The 21,376-nt window shown below is 32.7% G+C and overlaps 3 protein-coding genes across 8 annotated transcripts; 1 reads left to right on the top strand and 2 right to left on the bottom strand.

The window, feature by feature from the left end:
• Nucleotides 1-642: 642 nt before the first annotated feature.
• Nucleotides 643-6,629, bottom strand: PGS1 (Phosphatidylglycerophosphate synthase 1). 3 transcript variants are annotated; one of them, XR_012463061.1, is made up of 10 exons: nucleotides 6,037-6,263; nucleotides 5,834-5,956; nucleotides 5,566-5,706; nucleotides 5,369-5,496; nucleotides 5,143-5,295; nucleotides 4,939-5,057; nucleotides 4,662-4,870; nucleotides 4,362-4,587; nucleotides 1,446-2,248; nucleotides 643-1,231 (listed from the first exon to the last, which is right to left on the bottom strand). XR_012463061.1 is itself a non-coding variant. In XM_074143293.1 (10 exons), exons 2-10 carry the CDS (start codon nucleotides 6,154-6,156, stop codon nucleotides 2,046-2,048), a joined length of 1,422 nt encoding a protein of 473 aa, XP_073999394.1. In that variant the 5' UTR covers nucleotides 6,157-6,298; nucleotides 6,492-6,629; the 3' UTR covers nucleotides 643-2,045. The 3 variants fall into 3 exon arrangements, 1 of the variants encoding a protein (XP_073999394.1); XR_012463054.1 differs by having other exon boundaries at nucleotides 643-1,888; nucleotides 1,966-2,248; XM_074143293.1 differs by adding an exon at nucleotides 6,492-6,629 and having other exon boundaries at nucleotides 643-2,248; nucleotides 6,037-6,298.
• Set1 (SET domain containing 1) lies at nucleotides 6,553-17,584 on the top strand. Of its 4 annotated transcripts, none has more exons than XM_074143149.1 (5): nucleotides 6,553-6,692; nucleotides 9,297-9,437; nucleotides 9,597-9,800; nucleotides 12,158-12,599; nucleotides 13,203-17,584. In XM_074143149.1, exons 3-5 carry the CDS (start codon nucleotides 9,701-9,703, stop codon nucleotides 16,795-16,797), a joined length of 4,137 nt encoding a protein of 1,378 aa, XP_073999250.1. In that variant the 5' UTR covers nucleotides 6,553-6,692; nucleotides 9,297-9,437; nucleotides 9,597-9,700; the 3' UTR covers nucleotides 16,798-17,584. The 4 variants fall into 4 exon arrangements, with proteins under 4 accessions (XP_073999250.1, XP_073999278.1, XP_073999257.1 ...); XM_074143156.1 differs by lacking the exon at nucleotides 6,553-6,692 and adding an exon at nucleotides 6,923-7,061; XM_074143166.1 differs by lacking the exon at nucleotides 6,553-6,692 and adding an exon at nucleotides 7,875-9,219.
• Nucleotides 17,585-18,083: 499 nt separating this feature from the next.
• LOC141461856 (ATP-dependent RNA helicase DDX55) lies at nucleotides 18,084-21,271 on the bottom strand. Its single transcript, XM_074143265.1, has 4 exons — nucleotides 19,323-21,271; nucleotides 18,417-18,601; nucleotides 18,246-18,350; nucleotides 18,084-18,141 (listed from the first exon to the last, which is right to left on the bottom strand). The coding sequence occupies exon 1, from the start codon at nucleotides 21,121-21,123 to the stop codon at nucleotides 19,363-19,365; it is 1,761 nt and encodes a 586-aa protein (XP_073999366.1). The 5' UTR covers nucleotides 21,124-21,271; the 3' UTR covers nucleotides 18,084-18,141; nucleotides 18,246-18,350; nucleotides 18,417-18,601; nucleotides 19,323-19,362.
• Between the last annotated feature and the right edge of the window lie 105 nt (nucleotides 21,272-21,376).

Here is a 21,376-nt window from a genome sequence, read left to right as displayed (position 1 = left end):
GTATGTTTATTTTCCATTTATAATATAATTATATTAGATCATAGTTAATAAAGGTATTAGTCGCACATTGCCACTAAAAAAAAAAAAAATCAGAAACTTCTATAATTCTTTCAAGTTTTTTAAAAATCCTTTACTCATTGACTGATTCTTTTACTTTCATTTAGTAACGGATATGTAAAATTTTAATAAAAAGAACCAAGTGCTAAACTTTCTCGCTTGGTGGATTCTTAACTCTGTTGTCCCTCGCAAAGGAAGAGATCCTGCAAAGTCGCTTTTTGAGAGGGCCACTTTGCCTAATCCAATATACCCTCCTACCTTTGGACCTAGTAAGCTTCAGCCAAAATCCCCTGCTAACCAGAAATTTCTCCCCTATGCAACTGAATTGCGACAAACTTGGCTCGTAAAAATCCATTCTGTCAGTCTTAATTTTGCCGCATAAAATTAGCGCATATAGGCCTTTAGATTATTTAGCTACCAAAACAACCCACGCTGCTACGTATTTCTACCAAAAAAGAACCACTTCATCAGGGATCTTGGCGTCACTTTAGATATTTTAGCTTACAAGCACCAACAATACACTCACAGCTCTAATACACCAACAATTGGGTCTTCATAGATAGTAGGTGTGTGCAACTACTTGGAGTTAGCGAAACCCACAGCCGAACTCTTTCTTCACTAACACACTAACACTCGCCCCTACATCAACAAAGCCACAAACCTGTCTCTACAAAAAACCCACAAACCCATATACACCGTTACACTGAGGTATCAATAAAGATCCATCAATAAAGACGTAGGGCTCTCAAATCTTCTGGAGGGCTGCATCCTCCCAATATTCATGATTGCCAAGTTTAATAAGAAACCTTAAAAACTGCAAATGATCAATGGCAGATCCTGCTATTTCTCACTACTAAAGCTTCTTCAGTAGCAAAAACAGTTATTTTATTTGTGGCAGTAAAAGATTTTTTGAATCAAAACATTTAAGAAAGAAAGTTTATCAAAAAATCTTACTTCCATTTCTAAACTGTATTTTTTTCATTATTTTATTACAACATAAATAGTGCAAAGCTACTTAGTAATCAAAAACAATAACTGATAAACACTGTTTATCCACAAATTTTGGAGTTTCTTCTGTTTTGTTATATATAATTCAGAAAAAGTCATTTTGATATTTTAATTTCTTTCATAGAATTGTTTTATTTTTCTTGTACGTGTCATCCTCTTTACAATCCTATTTTATAAATTAAATCGTTTAACAATTATTACTTTATTTCACTAATATAACATTAAAAGCTTTATTCTAAAAGTTTTAAGAATGCTCCAAATACTTTTATTTTCTTATAACCGTAAATTAATTAAATTATAAATTAAATTAATTAATATTTAAGCACATAAAACCACTGCACATAACTTTACATCAACAAAAGAAGACATTCTATACTTACACGAAAGTTAATTATAAATATCCCTTTTTTAAACTATCCACAAAATTATCAAACTAAGGCTAATGCTCTACCAAAATACTGATCACTAACATTAGAAGAACTTGGTAGAGGAAAAGCGGAATCCATTATAAATCACACATGTTTAATGAATAAGATTTTCTTTCTGATAAAGCTAAAAAAAATCCATATGGATATTTTTGTCAGATTTACGTTATGATTATTATGGTAATTACAAATTATTAATTTCTATATTTCAATCCATTATGAAGTTAATATGTTTGAAAATGAAATAGCAATTTTTTGGATTATTATATTTTTTTCTCAAGAGAAAGAGGACATTACTTTTCCGAAGACGATTTGTTAAAACTGATAAAATAACAACCTTCAGACAATCAGGAAGGAAACAGCTCATTTTTAATACTTCAAAAAATGAAATTATTTCGCTGTAGAAAAAAAAAAATATATTAGATTTTATAACTGGTAAAACCCCTATGTCAATAAACGTTGATTGCTTAAGTACCTTATTTGTGAATTTTATAAATATAGTACAATGGAAGAGTAGTTAAAAAGCTGGTATCTGCTAGAGCAAGTCGACGATAATCAAAAAAACGTTTTGAATAATCTCATCGTTGTAAGTATCCAAAGCGCAGGTTTTCTGTCGGGATCAGTACCAACTTCGGGTGTGAATTGTACTGTATGTTTATTAAGTCTATCTTCCTCTTCCTTTAATCGCAAGCGCAACGACTCATTTGTTGTTATTAAAGCTATTTGAGTTTCCAGATCCCTTCTAACTGAACGAGAACCTAAAATTAGCAAAAATACCATCTTAAAATATTTAATAGGTTAAAATTAAATAAAACTTATCTAGTATTTCAAAAAATATTTAACATATGAAAACGAAGTGAAAGTGAATTAATCTGAACGAAAGAAATTAAATAAAAAAGGTATATACAGATAATAATATTTATTTAAAACCCAAAATAAATGAGAATTTTCAATTGACATTAAAGTCAATAAAAATAAAAAAATTAAAATGTCAAGTGAACATACCTTCGTAGCGAAAAAGATACAAGAGACGTGTGAAGGAGGAATACTAGATTGAAAAGTTTCAAAATGCGAATCTCTTCATCGCTCAAAACGTAGATTTTGAAGAATGGATGTTAAAGTTTAATGCTAACGTAATGTTATCAAATATATCACATAAGTGCACAAAAAATTATTATTAACTGTCAAAATGGATCCTAGTGATTTAAAAACTCAAGTTATATTATGTAAACACAAGAGAAATTAACCAATACACTTATGAGAAGCTCTTGGCAGAGGCTAATGTGGAATTTCAAACAAACCTAAATAATTTTTGCAGAAAAAATTTGCTCTTCCTATATTGCTGACAATGCTTCATTATCTTAAGAAATTGGCCAAAAATGGAAATCAAAACAACATTATCACTCTAAGTTTATAAAAGATTCAGAAGTGTTGCAGAAATAAGTCAATTACACTAAGTGGACTTGGTCCATTTTTTGACTGTCGAGGTAAACATCTTAAAGCCAAACCGAAAGTGTAAGGATAACATTTTTCATATTATTTTAAGGGCATGCAGTAAAGCAATAGCCTGAAAAGCTGGTTTTAGAGAAACAGTAATATAACGTATGGATACTCAGTATGGATGGTAGAAGCTACTCACGAAGTAAGGGCTCATCTAAAAATCAACTATCAAAAAATTAATTCGATTACTTTCCAATCATACAATTTTCATAAAACTCGCAATTTTGGCCACGAAATTGTTCTGTTCCATACATACTGGGTAAGAATTGAAATTATTTAGAAGTTAGAGCTCGAACTCGCCTGAAAAATATAGCCGATTACTTCATTTCACACTGAAATGGCCTATTCGAAGAGAATCTGTTGCATTTCCCCAGAACACTCTAAAATGAATTAGAGCCTTATATGTACGAGTAAGTTGTGCATACGAGATTTAGAGAATCGTTGGTATCAATTAAGAGAAAGTCATAAATATCAGTAAAAGAGCATGTTTTTGTTTTGAATCTTGCTTAAGCACGTTCCAGCGTAAAGCACCATAAATTAGAATCTAAACATAGAAAGGCGCTATTATGATAGCCGAGCGGATAATGAACTGTGGTACTGGGTTCAATTACTGGTCAAGCCCTTGGATTTTGTTAATGTAAGAAATTAGTACTAAGGTATGCTGATAATTGCCACCGTCCACTACACCAAAATTGGTAACTGGACGTAAAGACTGCCTGAATAAATAGGCATTACTTTACTTTATCTAAACATAAGAATTTCGTTCTGCGAGATTTCCATACTTAAAAAAAAGAAAAGAAAAAACTGCAATTTTTTTTTTGCTGCAATACTTTTTTTCGAGGATTGTAAGAAAATAAGAAATAACGGCTTTTTATTCAACAATAAATTGTGACCTTTAGAGTCACATTGAAGCCAAAACTAGAATTTTGGAACATTTTTTTTTTCATCTCTAAATGAAAAAATAAAACTACCCCAATAAACAAATTCTTTATTTGCAGTCCACTTTGTTGCACTTTTTTAATTTCCACCAGGCACGTGCAAAGAAATGATAGATTCATAATCAAGCAACGTAAAGATAAAACATATTTTCCTTTTCATTTCTTATTTTTCGAAAATGCATTTAATTTTTTTTCAACGTCTAGTATTATAAAAAACCTAAAATGGGTGCTCTCGTACTAAAAAAGTAATTAAAACTGTCCGGTAGGACAGTTGTATAAGGGTTGATCGTCAAAAACTGCACGAAAAAGCGTAACGTTGAAAAACACCCAACTTTGACAATTTTTTTCTTTTTTTCTATAAAAGGTAAATTTCCCAATTTTTCTTTAAAATATAGGGAAAATCCTCCTTTGTAATTGTATAAACACTACGTACCAAAGTTGGATGATCCTATTAATGTGAGGGATGGTAGGTCGTTATTGGGCAGTGTGTACCATAATCCTTTCGCATGATATGTCCATCCATTTCGAATATACTCGAACATAGTCACTCTTTCATCCTGCCCGGTAGAGATAACTCTGGTCAAAAATTCCAATGCCAAGCCTGTATAAGCGCCAGGAATCCCACTAGCCAAACCACCCGCTTTTAAAAAGCCATTAGCCTAAAAAAAAAATAAAAAATCACTGTTTGAGGAAGATTTCCTTTCTTTCTTTCTTTCAACTACGTTATACCCACCTTTGGGTGCGCCATTAGTATTCTAAAACGTGCTGTTGTCTTCTGTAATATTGTATCCACATACTGATCAGTAAGATTGAAATATCCAGTAGACAAAGTTAAAGAACAACCTTGTTCCGCTCCCTCTAGCAATCTTTGAGTTACTTTTGAATCTTGATGAACACTTAGTGGTGGTAATTCAAGTAAAGGAAACACCCAACTGTCATGATCTGAAAACAATCAAAATATGAACTTTCCAAAAACAAAAACTTTAAAAAAAATTTACAAGAAAAGTTACCTAAGTTTCCGAGTGTTTTATAAGAACTATTTTTAATTGACTTTTTATAAAATCCCCAAATTTTATCTTTGGCTGCTTTTATATATGTTTTTCTAGAAAATTTGTAAGGATGATAAGACCTAAAAAAAATAAAAATAAAAAAAAAAACCTCAATTACTATCTAAAAATGAATTAAGATATGAAGTACTCTTTAGGAAACCCTACCTTGGAAATAGGTTATCTGAATGATCTAGTCCCAGAGATACTGAAGATATTCTATTCACAAGTTCCCAATAAAAATCTGCTAATTCTTTGCAATTTTTCACGAGCATGTATCTATCCTGCCTTTTGGTGAAGTAATCCTCACTAAGATTAGCCCTGTCTGGCACAGTATCCAAGTGTTATGAGAGGTACAAGTTTACATTGACAAATTTAGATGAAGATTACTCACCCGCTGATTAAAACATCATCATCGAAAAGATACAATTTCATATGCTGCAAACCAACTAGTTCATTATATCGCGCAGGAAGAAGGAACTTAAGAGGTCCTCTAAGAGTTGGCGTATGAAACATAGACACCTAAGATTCGTGCTAGTAAGTACTTTAAATTTGTATGTATGAAACAATTTGTATTTAATCGAGGCTTACCTGACACTGTTTACTGTGAATTAAAAGCGGTAGCAGCATTTTCCTAGAATTAATCTTTCCTCGAGAGCCTCGATTGGCATCTAATAAAATGTTTACTTTCATATGGCCAAGATCATTGACACGTTCGTTAATAGTCTGAATCTGGAAATGATGAATAGAAATAATCCAACATTTATTTTCTGAGGAACTCAAAACAAAACCTTTCATCTCATTACACCATTCAGGGCCTAAAATCAATAAAAAGTTAGATTATCTTAGTTCAGCTTACCAACTTTTCTTCCATTGGTCCTGTACCAATGTACAATGAAGCTAACATGATTCTAAATTTGGCGTTTCTACATCTTTCCAGGAGGGTATCATAAAACTCTTCAGGTTTATGTAGAATGGTGATCTACGTAGCATCAAAATATGGTAAATATTACGCATTAATAAATTTAATTTTTAAATATTTTTCTTTAAAAAAGCAAATACCTGGTCACCATGAAGAGAAAAACCAGGTGAAGCATATTTTATCCATCCGAAAGTTGATGGGAAAATGGAAAGTCCTGTGTCCAGCGTTTTTTCCAAGAATTGGAGGGCTGCTTTAATCATCTCGGCCTAATTCTCTTCTTCATAACATAACCTTCTCTCAATGCAAAATACTGGGTTGAAACGCGTAACTATATTATTTGCCCTTACTACTTTTCGATAAGGGATGCTCCATTATTTTATCAACTATAAGAACTGTAAATAACTCCAAAAAAAGGAAAAAAAAGAAATTCAAAAAATTCAAACGTAACCTGCTCAGACTCGACGATTCATTTATCAATAAAAACCATTTTAAACACAAACATTTTGTAATAAAAACTACCGAACCAATTTATAATTTCATTTTACATAATTTCTAACTCATTTACAAACTTATAAAAAGAATGAAATAAATTCACCTCATTGTTTCTTTCATTATAATGGCAGTTGGCAGCTGTCCGTTTTATTTTCTCAGCACAATACAGCAATACACTACTACAGTACCACCGAATGCAAGACAGTAAGGTTTGCGTATCCTGGTTTGTTTGTTGTGATAGATACTCTTTAGCATTTCTTTTTTGTCAGTCTTTATTTTGGATGTATATACTCCTTTAAAATAGGTAAGAATTTTATTTGTTATATAAGACCTTTATTACCATGAATGATTAGGATCAATATTAAATATTTTCATTAATTTACTCTTGACATTCATCTTATCAAGTAAATTTATTTGTAAATCACATAAAATGTTGTCTGTATCTTTTGAATACATAATTTGAAGTAACAGTTCACTGTCCGGAAAAGTTATCTCCAAAGAAAATTGTTTAGTCATATATAATTTTTTTTTTTAACTTAAAACAATGCCACATATGTTGTGTGAATATTAACTTCTCTTGGGAAAGTAATTATAATCCTTCAAAATAAAGAACAAGTAAATTTGTAAATAGTTCCTGTTCTCAAGAAAAGAAACCATTAGTTGCTATAAACAAGTATGTGCTCCATCCTTAAATTTGTATGAACTGTTTTACAAAAACTAAATATTATGATACTTACAATTAGTACGTTTTAATGTTATTCCTTATTTATATTTTACTAATAAAAATTATTGTTCGAATAATAATTTTAAATTTACTTGTGATTGGTTTTAATATTGAGAAAATTAAAGCGTTTTCTGTTTCCACCAAGTATTCACCTGGAAATCTATTTCTCGTCGTTCGGAGGCAAACCATAAGTAGTCCGTATTAATATCACCGTTGAAAATACCACAATAAAATCACAATTTAACCGTACAAAAAAGTGATGGCAACTAACTTGTTCCAAAACAAAATTTATCAAATATCTTTATGAAGTGCAAATATTGTTATTCAAATGTGTTAGTTACATCTTTTTATATACATTCATTAGTGAATCTTTTTATATACTTTTTTTTTAAAAGAACATGAGTGGGATGATCTAAGTTTTTCGTTAATGATAATAGAAAAATTGCACAGTGTGAAACAAAATAATTCTCCTAATTTGAATGCGAACAAGATAAAGAAATGTTAGCTTCTAGTGATAAGCTCTAACATTTCTACAATATTAAAAACCGACCAGTATCACTTACGATAGAGGTTACCTATTTTATTGTTGACACACAGTAGTTTACAGTTTCTTTTACGATATTAGTGATATTTGTTTTTTAACGTACGCAACTAAGTATTGTAAATTATAAATAAGAATAAGGTTTTCAGTTTTCTTCGCGATCGTAATTTGAAAATTTATTTGGTGGGAGGTTTCATCCGATCAGGTTACATAGGATATTTATATTTTTATTACTACGGGTTTTAATGAGACACTTTTATCATAGTTTTCGCAATGAACTAGAGCTTTTTTAAAACTTTATTATTAATCTAGACATGTACGCTTATTTCATTTTGCTTATTTTTATTATTGTTGGTGCTAATGTAGAAATTTATTGGGAGTACTTATATTCAAATGCATTACAAACGTGATTTTTGTGTGCAATATGTAGGTTAAGTTCAGTTTTCGATTTGCAAAAATTGAAGATTACTTGCTTGTTAATTCATTAGAAACCATTTTATATTTACAAATTCATGGACTTACTATAATAGTATTATTCGCAATGCATTTTTTCTCCTTTTATTGCAATGTGGCTAATCCAGAAAAAAATGGTTAAACGTTAATTCCCATGTATATATTATTATTATTGATTTATTGTTTGTTAATAAATGAGGTACCCATCTACCTGTTCATACTTTATTAAAATCTGCCCAAATGTTTTGATTTACAAAACATAAGTAAACATATATTGGAAAAATGCCATGAGATATAGTTCAATATGAGAGGATTAGAATGAATGTCTATAAATTTCGTAAAAGGATAATTGACTATGAATAAACAGGATTGAACACCTTTTTTAAAAGAGCCAAGGATTTTGAAGTTTAAAAGATTATCATATGATAGCTTATTCATGTTTAAATCTATTTCGTCCTAATTTTTTTTAAATTTAAGTACTGAAGTCTGATTAACCTATTTATTTCATTTAGAATATCCATGTAAAGGAGATTATTAAAAAGGGATACACGTTAATTTAATTAAAAATTATGTTTAAGTATAAAATGTACAACAAATTAAATTCAAAATAAGAATTTTACACTATCAAACGGCTTCCCTCAAACAATAATTCTGTAAATTTACAAAACCAAGAGAAACAAACTCTCCGGAAATGCTCAAAACGCTACTACTATTTATAATCCTAATTGAAACTTCTTTCAGCTTAGGTTTTTTTATTAAAAAAATTGCTAAAATAAAAATGAATTTAGTGGGATTTATCAGGTGGTTGAGATAGTTGGCACCTATTTGATATTTTGAAGTTTAATTTTCTTCCAAAAATCCAGTTTCATGGAATTATTTCAGAAAAAAGTGCAGATTTTCTAGTATGCAAAGTTTAAAAAGAATCTAGGATCATTAGCGAGGAAACGTTGAAAAACTTATTAAATCTGATAAGTTGCAGTCTCGAATAGATATGTCCAAAACAATAAACAATATGTAAAAGCAGTATCATGTTTGAGATTCTAGCATTTTTTTTTCATTTTTTGAGTAAATCTATGTTTCTGGAATCTCGCACTAAATTTCGACTATTTCCAGGTTTGCGAACTCCCTACAGTAACAAGTTTAAAATTTGTATTTCATGTTTCTTCAATTTTATTGGTTTTTTCTTCTAGTATATTACTTTATTGCAATGGTGAGATAACTGAATAAACAAGAAATATACTGAGGAACCTCGTGTCATAGAATGTCACGAGCCGAAATAAATGGAGCAAATGGCGTTTGGTCTTTCCATTCAAATATTACAGCATAAAGAGGTCAGTGTATTATTTAATGAATTTCTTTATTGTATAATTAAATGTATGTGCTAAAAAGTAATATTGCCTTTTTTATGTATGTGTCTTTCTTTACTGGTAGAGGATGCGATATACCATTTGTGTCATTGTTTGTTTTAATGTGTTGTCTGTGTTTCCTAGGTCTGATGTAAAAGAATACCTGAGGCAGTTAGGATAGATACTACAAAGTATTTACGTGGTTTTGAACGTTTCGGCACATCAACCTTCTACAGCTCTAAAGAAGAATGGACGGTGGTAAAAATGGGGAATGGAAGCGGAAGAGAAATGATTGGGACAAAGGAAAACGTGAATGCAGTCTCAGTGAGCCGAAACATTCAAAACCACGTAAGTTTTTTCTTGCTACTTTATTTTTGGCACTTGATCAGTAACCTATGACCTTAAAATATTATTATTATTCATTTTTAATTAAGGACAAGAAAAATAACAGTAAATAATGAAAGGGCTCAGGGGTTGTGTAAGACTGACAATTGTCTGTCATTATAGAGGCCCCTTTCAGAACACTATCCGCAAGCTGGCGTTGCACTAAAGGTCTTCGGGCGCCAAAACCTCAAATGTCGTCTTAAATTAAAATAATAATTAGTAGGGAAGGGATTAGCTGAGGGGTTAGCGAATACTGGAATCCGATGCGGAGATCACGGTTTCGAATTCAGCTATTTACCCTTAGATTTTCTCTTCTTAGGAGCTTTTACAGCTCTCTGTCCGGTAATGTAATTGACGAGAGAATACTTTCCGGAGACCGGCAGAGCATGAAAAAAAGCTCCAAGCACCAATAACGTTAGATGTTGATGTACCTTAAATACAAAATTAATAATTAGTATAGAATGCTCAGAAACCAAACTATGTTTTCCTAGCTCAGAATAAATTCATTACGTTGCAGAGTCCTGTAAAAAAAAACCTAAAAATTTAAGAACGTGGCTTACGGAAAATTAACAGTTTTCTTTGTTTACCAACAATTTTTCCCATTAATACGAGAATGTAATCTTTAACAGTTTTCCGAGTGTTTTAACTCGTTTATTCTTATGATGAGATAATGGTCACAACATGGAAGGAATTACCGTGAGCTTTGCAAACATTTTTGGTATAAGTGTATATATTTCTAATTGTGTGTAGTGTGTCTATTTGGGGATTGAGTTTTGTTTTGAGAGAATCCTTAGCTAAATTTCATCTAGTGCAAATAATTATGTTCAATAACCTTTTTGTGAGCACGCCTGTTTCTGTTCTATATTAGATATCTGTTAACCTTGTTTTCAGCTGATTTTGTTTGTAGTTTATTGTTTCTACAATTTGAGGTGAAAAAAGTTGCCAGATTTCCATTTTTGCATATATTTTTCTTGATCTCAAAATACTTGTTTGCTTTCACTCATTATAGTATACTTGTTTTCACTCATACTCATACTTGATACTTGTTTACACTCAAAATACTTGTTTGCACTCATATGTTTATTCATATTACTTCCGTCCGGAAACATTTTAATTAACGTACTACGAAAGGTTAAAAATGCTTAAACGTGTTGTCTACTTGGATAACCTGTTTGGCAGATAAAATTAGTAAGATAGCAGGCAAGGGAACTTGCTGTTTGAATTGTTAGTTGGTGGATTAAATTTTACATTTCTGTACCACTAATAGTCCTAAAAGCGTTATTGGTGAGATAGCTGAATGATTCACTTTTGACATTGAAAAGAGTCATTATTCTCATGATAGATGACTTCAATTTAAATCATTGGCATATAGTTGAAAGAAATGCCTTTCTTCTTGTGTTCGGATGAGGATTAATAGGTCGAGCGTTAATTTCTGGATTGATTTGCTAGACTACCCGGCTTGTTGTTGTATTACGAGAAGATCTTTGGTTCGCCAAGATTTTTTTTTTCTTTTCCACAAATTAATATAATTTTTTCAAACTTTTTTTATCGGTAGAACTATATTGCTGTGAAATTATTGTTAAACAAACAGGAAAAATACTCTAGTATTTTAGGAATTACACACTAATATACATGACTAAATAAAATATATAAAATATTTTATATACAGTTGATAAATCGTTATCTGGACTCAAATTCGGGACCTCCGACTGGACGTCCGCCTATTTACTGAGATGCATACATGAAACAAAAAAATAAAAATAAAGGTCTCCCTTCTGTTTTTTTCTTATATCACAGTTTTAAGAATGTCAGAAAGTTCGCACCTTTTAATCTTACAATTCCTGTAACAACTGATAACCTGTAATAGTGCAATTTTGTTTGTTTTTTTTATGAGGCCTCAATATCATTTAATTTAATATCACTGATTCTATTTGGCGCAGTCGCATGTTTACTGTATCCCTGACCGGTTTCAGACTTTCACTTACTATCACAGATAGATTATCAATTGGGTGTAGAGCATTCGATTTCAATTATGTTTCCATCCCACACTTCACTTTCTGACTCTAGTAAGAGACGAGCTGCGAAGGATTTATCCAGTACTGCGGACCTAACCACATTTTAATTTAATCTAAAGTTACATTGCTTGTGAATTTGTTGAACAAAACTTTTTCGGCCAGATCGGATCTGCTTTAACCAAAACCAAAAGGGGAGGTGGGGGAGGGACAACTATTTATAATATAAAGTTTAGATTAAGGTAAACAAAATTTGTGTAGTGAAAGCATGGAATTAACTTATATACATATTTTTCTGCTCTACCAAAGGTTACAACGAAGTGCGGGTTAAAGGTGGTGGTAGCAGAGAAGGCTTTGTGTCAGCAATGGACTTCGATACACGAGGTGGTGGTCATAGATCATCCCATCACCATTCATCGTCTACTTCTCATCACCACCATCATCATCACCACCATCATCATCGCAGCAGTAGTAGCGGCAGCAGTGGTAGCAGTCATCCCGAGGCCGCCAATATTAGACATCATCATCGGGCGCCTTCTTCCGGGCACCATCACCAACACTCATCCACCGTACAGACATCACTTCCTTCACATTCTCCAATTCCAACTCTTCCACCACCTCCGCCACCACCACCAACTGCACAGGCTCAGGTGCACCCCCCGCAGCAGCACCACAAACAGCCGCAACATAGAAATTATAAACTTTTAATCGACCCAGCCTTAGTCAAGGGCGCCGCCTCTAAAGTTTACAGGTTAGACTCTTTTATTTTATTTTCTCGTACTGAACTAAGTATTGTTTCCTTGCAGATTTAGTTTTTGAGTTTCCACCGCAAATATCGGTTTTGATATCACCATAGTCGGAAAAAGTGATAATTAAAAATTGCTTTTTCTAAAGTGTACTACTTTTATTTGGAACATTTTCCCTTTAAATTCTATTAAGAAAAGCTCTGAGAAAAAAAGATGGGTGGTTTTCCTTTAAATTGCCATTTTTGAGTAATGTCATCTCTTGTAAACTATTAAGGAGTGTAAGCTGCTAAAATTCTGAGTTTAAAGGTAATTCCTCAACCTAAAGCACGTATTTACTCAATGGGTTGTTCATGTTGTTGAGATTTTCTCCTAAATGATTCCTATGATTGTCTGAGAACTTCGTATAAAGTCATACATTTATTTAACATTTTTATAGAAACATTCGTTGAAAGGTTGTTCGTAAGAAGAGTCTAGGGTCGGCTTTCTTGTGAGTTTACATTTCAATTCAATGTACGGTTTTACAAATATACACAAATATACAGTTTCAAAAAAATATTTTTTAGATTAGTAAATTCTACACTTTTTTTTTCATTTTCTTTGTTTTGCAGGTATGATGGACAGAATCCACCCGATTCTCCATATCCTCCGGTACAAGTACGAGATCCAAGATCCCATCTCTCACGAATTTGGGCTAGAATAGAAACTATTGACTTACCAGTTCCAAGATTTAAAATAGATGAAAACTATATAGGAATACCTCCACCTGTTGAGGTTACTCTTAATAACCTTAATGATAACATTGATCGCACATTCCTTTCTGATATCGTCCAGAAATATGGGCCTCCAGAGGAAGTATTAATATTTTATCATCCAGTTACCTCTAGGCATCTTGGCCTAGCAAGAGTTACGTTCGAAACTGTCAAAGCAGCAAAACTGTGTGTGGACAAATTGAATGAGACATCGGTTATGGGTAAAATAATTAAAGTTTTCTTAGATCCTTTTGGCAATGAATGCCGTAAAATTTTTGCAGACATGACTGCAGAGAAAAAGAAAAAAGAAGAAGAATTAGCGGAAGTACCTGATGTAAAGAAACCACCTCCTGTTGACGAAGATATAAAAAAGAAGAAGAAGGAAGAAAAAGATGAAAAAAGCATCTATAGAGATTATACTACACCAAGTTCTGTAGACACTCCTTTAACTGACCCAAGCCCTCGGAGTTTCACTTCTTCTTACCAAACACCTAAAGATTTCTATTCTAATAGTTCAACCCCAATCGCTTATGATTATAATTATACTGCGCCGTATTTTGTACCTCCTCCTTCACATCATGTTCCTTGGGTTTGGAGCGCACCACCACCATCTGAATGGGAAGTACAACCTCCTACAATGCCTCCACCCTTACCGCCTCCTCAACCACCTTGGAATGAACCAGAACCAGAGAAACCTAAAAAAGAGCCTTCTCCTGAGAAACAACTCGATCTTGATACACGGATCGAGCTTCTATTGAAAGGGAAAGGGGGTGGAGCTCAACCTCCTTTTCTTCAGATTATAAATAGTGAATCAGAAGAAGAAGAACCAACAGTTGAATCCAGAAAAAGACTTTCTACAGAAACTGAAAATTATATTGCAAGTAAAATTACTTCTCTTCCCATGCCACCTGGCCTAGAAAATTTTGATGCTTCTCCGGTTGATGATTCCAGTGATCCTAAACCCCTATCTACGCCCCCCTCTCCATTCTTGTCGAAAGAAATTTATCTAGATTGTCATCAGAAAGCTATTGAAAAATCGAAATTAGCAAAACAATTAGAGATGATGGAAACAACAGCTTTATTAGAAAAACAAAGACAGAAAGAGAATTCTCTCAATAGCGGACTTAGTTCTGACGATGATTTCTTATTTAATAGTAAAGAATCAAAGCCTCCTACTCCTGAGAGTGTGATAAAAGTAGAAAATGAAGATGATAGAATGAGTCTTTCTAGTCTGAGTTCTGGCGATGTTAAAATAGAGGAGGTAAAGCCTGCTGAAGGATTTCACGGTTACAACGGATTTACTGGATATTTTGGGCATCCTCCTCCCCCACCTCCTCCTCCACCGCCACCTGGAATATATTCACCTATGGATATGTACGTGTGGAGATATCCGAATATTATGGGCTTTCCTCCTCCACCATATGCGAGTCATATTCTCAAGACAGCAGCTCCTCCAGGCTTCCTGCCTCCTACTTTTATTCCACCAGTTGTACCACCACCTCACAGTTTCAAGAAATTAACTCCTGAGGAATTAACAGTACAATCTGTTGTTGAAGAGATCACTAAAGAATTAAAGCAAATTCTCAAAAAAGATTTCAATAAAAAGATGGTTGAAAACACAGCTTTCAAAGCTTTTGAAAAATGGTGGGATGAAAAAGAGAGAATGTCTAAGGAAGGTACTAATGCGCCAGTGTCGTCTCCTGCACCGAAGCAAAACCTTCTTGATTCAATTTTGGATACTGGTATGGAAGCCCTTGATCCTATGTCTTTAGGATCCTTTGGTTTAGGTTTCCGTGCTTCCCTTCCAAAGTTGCCATCATTTAGACGTAAGCGCAAAGCACCTTCACCCTCGCCAGACGAATCATCTGAACAGGGCAATATAAGTGATCAAGAAGAGATTGTTCATAGATCCGATACAGATAGTGAAGCTGAATTAGAAATTCCACCAGAAGAAGAGAGAATAATCTCGAGGAAACGTGTTGTACCTTCCATATCAAGTACTTCCTCGGCAAAGAGTTCATCTTCAGCTTCATCTTCATCTGGTTCTAGCAGTGAATCAAGTGAAGATGAAGCTGATGAGGAGGACGAAGAAGAACAGTCATCAAGTTCAGAAACTGAATCTGAAAGAGCTTGCTTAGACTTCATCGATTTGGATGACTTTGAAGACGCTAAAACTCCAGAAGGTGCCTGCACTCCAATTCCTAAAATAGAAATGAGTAGCGATGAAGAAGTAGTTTCAGACCATGAGATTGAAAAGTCTCCAGAGGAGATTAATGACGAGAATAATGAAATTGAATTTGCCACTGAAACTAAAGCAATAATTAAAACAGAAGAAGTAGAGGAAGAGAACGAAGAGAAGAGTAGCTTTGTCCAGATGGAACATTCTTATTGCAAACCTGTGGTCGAATCGCTACCTAAGAATGAAGCTTTGATCCACGATCATATTTACACAGAGAGAAAGAAATTACCCTTGCAGCCTGTGTCTGTCAATGAAAATAGAATGGAAATTCCATCTCCTCCGAAGAAAGAGAGCACAAAGAGGTACACTCAGCGGGACCTTATTGGCGAAATGAAAAATCTCTATGCATTCCTTACAATAGGTATCGATTGTGAAGATATGAAATATTTAAAGTGGTGTTATGGACATTTACTTTCAGACACTACTGATGTGAGAGTAAACTACTGGTTGAATGATACTCACTGGGTAGGTCATCCCGCTACTGATATACTTCCTCCCAAAAGGAGGAGAAAAGATGACTGGCATGTACATAAAACTGGTTGTGCTAGAACAGAAGGATTTTATAAAGTTGATGTTAAGCAAAAAATGAAACATAAACATAACTTTGCAGCCCATACAATGGGTTCTGGGTTAGTAGAACAAGCTGAAATAGCTACACAAGTTAAAGGCGCTACTGGTAAAATGGTCGCAATATCAAGAGAAGCAAGAAGCAACCAGCGGCGAATACTTACGGCTTTTGGCACCGATACAGTATCTGACCTTCTTAAATTTAATATATTAAAATTTAGAAAAAAGCAACTTCGTTTTGCTAAGTCGTCTATTCACGATTGGGGCCTGTTTGCTATGGAACCGATAGCTGCTGATGAAATGGTAATAGAATATGTTGGGCAGATGATACGTCCTGTTGTAGCTGATTTAAGAGAAAGGCAATACGAAGCAACTGGCATTGGTTCCTCATATCTTTTTAGGATAGATTTGGAAACAATTATTGACGCGACGAAATGCGGTAACTTGGCAAGGTTTATAAACCATTCGTGCAACCCTAATTGTTATGCCAAGATAATAACAATTGATAGCCAAAAGAAAATAGTAATTTATTCTAAACAACAGATCAATGTAAATGAAGAAATTACATACGATTACAAATTTCCAATCGAAGAAGATAAAATACCATGTTTGTGTGGTGCCCAAGGATGTCGAGGTACACTCAACTAGTACATAGTACAATTTATTTTTGCGTTTTTCTTTAATTTGCTCAGGCTCATATTTAAAATTTCATTGTACATATTCGTAATGTAAATAAAACTGTATACAAATGTTAATATGGTACTGCTGAGATAAAACTGTTTTTTATATGCTTTCTTCGAGGTTGTAATTTTTCATGAGGGGTTTGAAAATGTAAATAATGTATATTTTTAACGTTTGAGGACAAAAAATTAATCGTAGCTACATTAAGAAAAAGGATTTCTAATATACAAATTCAAAGAAATAACTTGTACTGAAGAGGACGCTACCCAATATTAGCATCTGATGTGAAATAGTATTTGGATGTAGACTTCCAAGTATTAATATTTGTAATATAGTGTGCATTGGCCGTCTTCTCTGCAAGTATGTCTTTCCAATTTTACGTATCACCGTTACTTTAATGTACATAAGCTGTTTCTTTAGTGAGTCATTCGCTATATATATAAATATCTTTTTTTTAATTGTATAACTATTGAAATCGCAGGTTAAATGAAAGATCTCATAATGGCAGTGGAAAAATTAACAACTCAAACAATAGATGAAATTAATAATTAAATTATTGAAAGAATTTACATTTTTAAGTAGGTATACTAGTCTCTAAAATAATCCAAGAATTATCTAATTATAAATTCTGTTGACATTTCTACTTTTACATAATATACTGAATTTTAAAAATGTTTAATTTTGTTATTCAGACAGGACTTTCAAGAAACCATTGTCACAAATAAATGTCGTTTTTATTCATTTAATAATATAATAATTTGTTTTTCTTAATTGGAATACCTCTTTTTACCAAACTGCAGTATTTCGTTAATGAAAAAAAAGTGATAAGCATTTCACAGGATTGTCGCAAAGATTACTTTAAGGCATATTTTCTGCTTTATTTTACTGCAGATTTGTGGGGGAAAAAATAATAGTACGATAAAAAATAATATATTTAATTAAAAGTCAATACAATAGTGTTCTTTTTTTCTTTCTAATTTTAGTTGAACATTTCAAGTCATTACAAAGTTTTCATACTTTAAAAAAGAATGCAAAGAATAAAAAAATTAAAATTATTTTAAAACTCTTAAGCAGTTGAAAAGAAAACAAATATTAATAAATCAAAAAGTAATTAAAATTATTCCAAATCATATAATCCTCAATTAAAATTGAAGAAAAACAAACTTATATATATGAAAAACGTTTAAAAAGTAAGTTATAAAAATTTCGAAGTCAATGGGTCATCCCAAATGTAATTGAATGTATCCATGGCGTCTTGCACAATGTCCTTTTGTGAAGTTACGACTAGATTGTCCCAATTTCCATACATGCCTAAAATTTAGATATTTATATATTACACTTCAAATGTACTAAATAACAAAAACAAAATGCCATCACTAGGGTGAAGAGAAATTATGATTATCCAATTCTATTACCTTGAACAGTCCAATTAACAGAACCAGTCATCACTTTCTTGCCATCCACGATAGCTATTTTACTGTGCATATGATAGTTAAGAAGAGGGATGCGAACTTCCACTCCTAAAAAAAATGAGGAAAAGTTAACACTGCTCCGGAATAAAAACTAACTTACAAAATAATACCAACCATTTTCATATATATATCTGACTTGCGATCCTTTATTTGTAGACATTTCATTATCGCAGATTACTCTTACCCTGGCTCCACGTTTATGGGCACCAACTATTGAGTTTGCTATTTCTACGCTTGTTAGTAAATGAATGCATACATCTAATGTTTGTTCGCAGCTATCAAGAATATCCAACAAATATCTGGAATTATAATTTTTCTAAGTGAAGCGTGGCTACAGGATTAATATATTTAAATTTTCAATTTTAATATTGTTTATTATGACCTCCTATCTCAGATCCATATGGGTTTTTAATAATTGAAATACATTCGTTAGACGTATAAGATGCTTCAGATTTCATGAAAGCAGAAAATTTATTTTTCCAAGTGTACGTGCAATAGAACCTCACATTGGTAATTCAAAGCTCTAAATCTAAACTATGTCCTAAAGAATTTCGCGCGCGACAACACATTATTAATCGGCTTTAATCCTTAAGATAAAAATTTGAAAACCGTCCGGGAAGAATATGTTCTGGAAATGAACGAACTTTATTTACAGGAGTAAACAATACATTTTGTAAAGATTAGTACTCTTCAAGCAACATTAACATCACATCAGCTAAAAATTCTCTTGTAGAACTTTAAATTCATGCCGGAATAAACTAATAGCCATACTTCTTTGGAAACAGGAAAAAGATATAGAAATTTCAAACATATAACGATTATATTAATCTTTTATAAAACAAAAAAATGTTTACAAATTATATTTACAAAATTGTAGTAATAATTACTCTTTGCCCGTTGTCTTTACTTGCTTGAATTTAAATATATACATAAAATAAAGATACTTATGTTTGGGCAAACGTTTCTCCCGCAATATTTTAGAAAACATTGCAAATATTATAAAGATGAACGGTAACGTACTCTGCAGAGAACGAAGACTTCCCACAAAACCGATACATGATCATTCCAAATTTTCTACATCAATATTCTTATTCTTCTTAGCTTTCTTTAGGAAGGCAATATTCTCTTCTAATTCCTTCCATTGTTCCTCGGTAATTTTCTTACGTCTCTTTTTGGTTTTAGTTTTCCCTTCGACAATTTTCTTTTCCCTATATTCCCTTTTCTTCTTTCTCTTATCTTTTCTTTCTTGCCTTGCTTGAATACTCAACGACCAAGGTACTGTTTGCCTTTTCTTCTTCATTTTCATACCAGGCCAAACTCCAGTTTCTCTAAAAATTTTAAGCTTACTTATTCGAGAAGCTTCTTTTTGCTTATCTTTATATTGAATTGAATTAATATCAATAGCCAAGGAATCAAATTCTAGAGATTTGCCTTTCAGTTCAGGCATTTTTGGAAGCCGCAACAACCCATAAGACTTCGCTAAATTAGCAAACTGTATATCGTTCACACGGAGGATGAAATTGCTATCATGCTTTGTATAGGCACGAATAAATGAAACAAAAGCCACATTAGCGTGATCAAAAACAGCCCTATCTTCCATCTGCAATTTTCTTGCAGTTTCAGTAATTGTTGTTGAATTAAAGAAACTAAGATCCTGAAACTCAGTAAGCACAACTTTTTGGTTTCTCTGAATAAAATCTATATATGCATCTTCATTAGGCATTAAAATTGTAAGTGCACTGCCAATATTACCAATTCTCGCGGTTCTACCACACCGATGAACAAAAGCAGAAACTGATGTTGGAGGATCATACTGGACTACCCAATCCACATCTGGGATATCAATACCTCTCTCCATGACGTCCGTACAAAGCAAGACACCACCTAATGAATTTTTAAATGCCTTCAATGTTTTATGCCTGGTTCTTTTCATTTTTCCATGAATTTCAAAAAAGGTAAATTCAGGCAATAATTCCTTAAGTAAAATAAAGAAATATTCAACACAAGCACACGTGAGAAAAAAAATTATATATTTTTTGTGTAAACCTTCTTCCTTTAAAAAGCTAATCAAAAAAGCAAGTTTTTTATCAGGAGAACATATTTTGTAAAAATTAATTAGTTCTTTTGGAGTTGAAACATTAACTTCGGCACCCTGTTGTTTAACTGCAACTATCACAGGGTTTCTTAATCCCGCACGTACTAACAGTTCGAGCTGTCTAGTTTGCGTTGCTGAAAACAAACTTGTTCTTCTTTGTTTTGGAAGATACTCCAAAATTGTATTGATAGACTTTTCAAAACCAAGTTCTAAAAGGCGGTCTGCTTCATCAAGTACTAAAAGTTCAAGTGATTTAACAGCAAGGTGCAATGGAATATCTCCTCTCGTAAATAAGTCTTCAAGCCGCCCAGGAGTTGCAATAATAATGTTCGCCCCACAATCACTAAGTCTTTCAATATCTTCAGAAACTTTTGTACCACCAATCAATAAGGCTTGTTTATATCTTCTTTTCATTCTACTGAGGAACTTTTCCAAAACTTCGCTGGTCTGCAAAGCCAATTCTCTGGTGGGGGAAATTACCAAACCTCCAATTTCTAGATGCTTCCAACCTTCTAATCTTCGGTGCATTCTTTCTAACAGAGGAATGATAAATGCAAGAGTCTTACCACTCCCCGTAACAGCTTCTGCTACTACATCTTTGTTCTTTAAAAGCAAAGGGATAACAGCTGCTTGTACTGGAGTCATAGTCTCGAAATGTAATTCCTTTAACACTTCAAACACGAAATAACTGAGCTTAGGTTCAACACTTGTCCAATTAACATCCATAGTAACAAGAAATTATTACTTTGTCCACTCAACAACTGCAATTTAAACAACTTTAACCTTCCCTCAGGTGTTTATTATAACCTTCTATAAGGAGTGGAACTCACGTGAATTGTAATAGTAATTCCATTTCTTTTATATTTTCCAGCGTAATGCTTAAGAGAAATATAATTTTTATTCTTTTTCTTTTAATTACTTTATCATTAAGAATCATTATATTAAATAAACAAAATCATCTAAAATTTACTAATAAGGC

Source organism: Rhodnius prolixus, unplaced genomic scaffold (genome assembly GCF_049639745.1).
Source record: "Rhodnius prolixus isolate KJV_2025 unplaced genomic scaffold, Rpr scaffold_1, whole genome shotgun sequence".
NCBI classification, from domain to species: Eukaryota; Metazoa; Arthropoda; class Insecta; order Hemiptera; family Reduviidae; genus Rhodnius; species Rhodnius prolixus.
The sequence above is the reverse complement of the archived record's forward strand: the minus strand, read 5'-3'. Positions and strand labels throughout refer to the sequence as shown.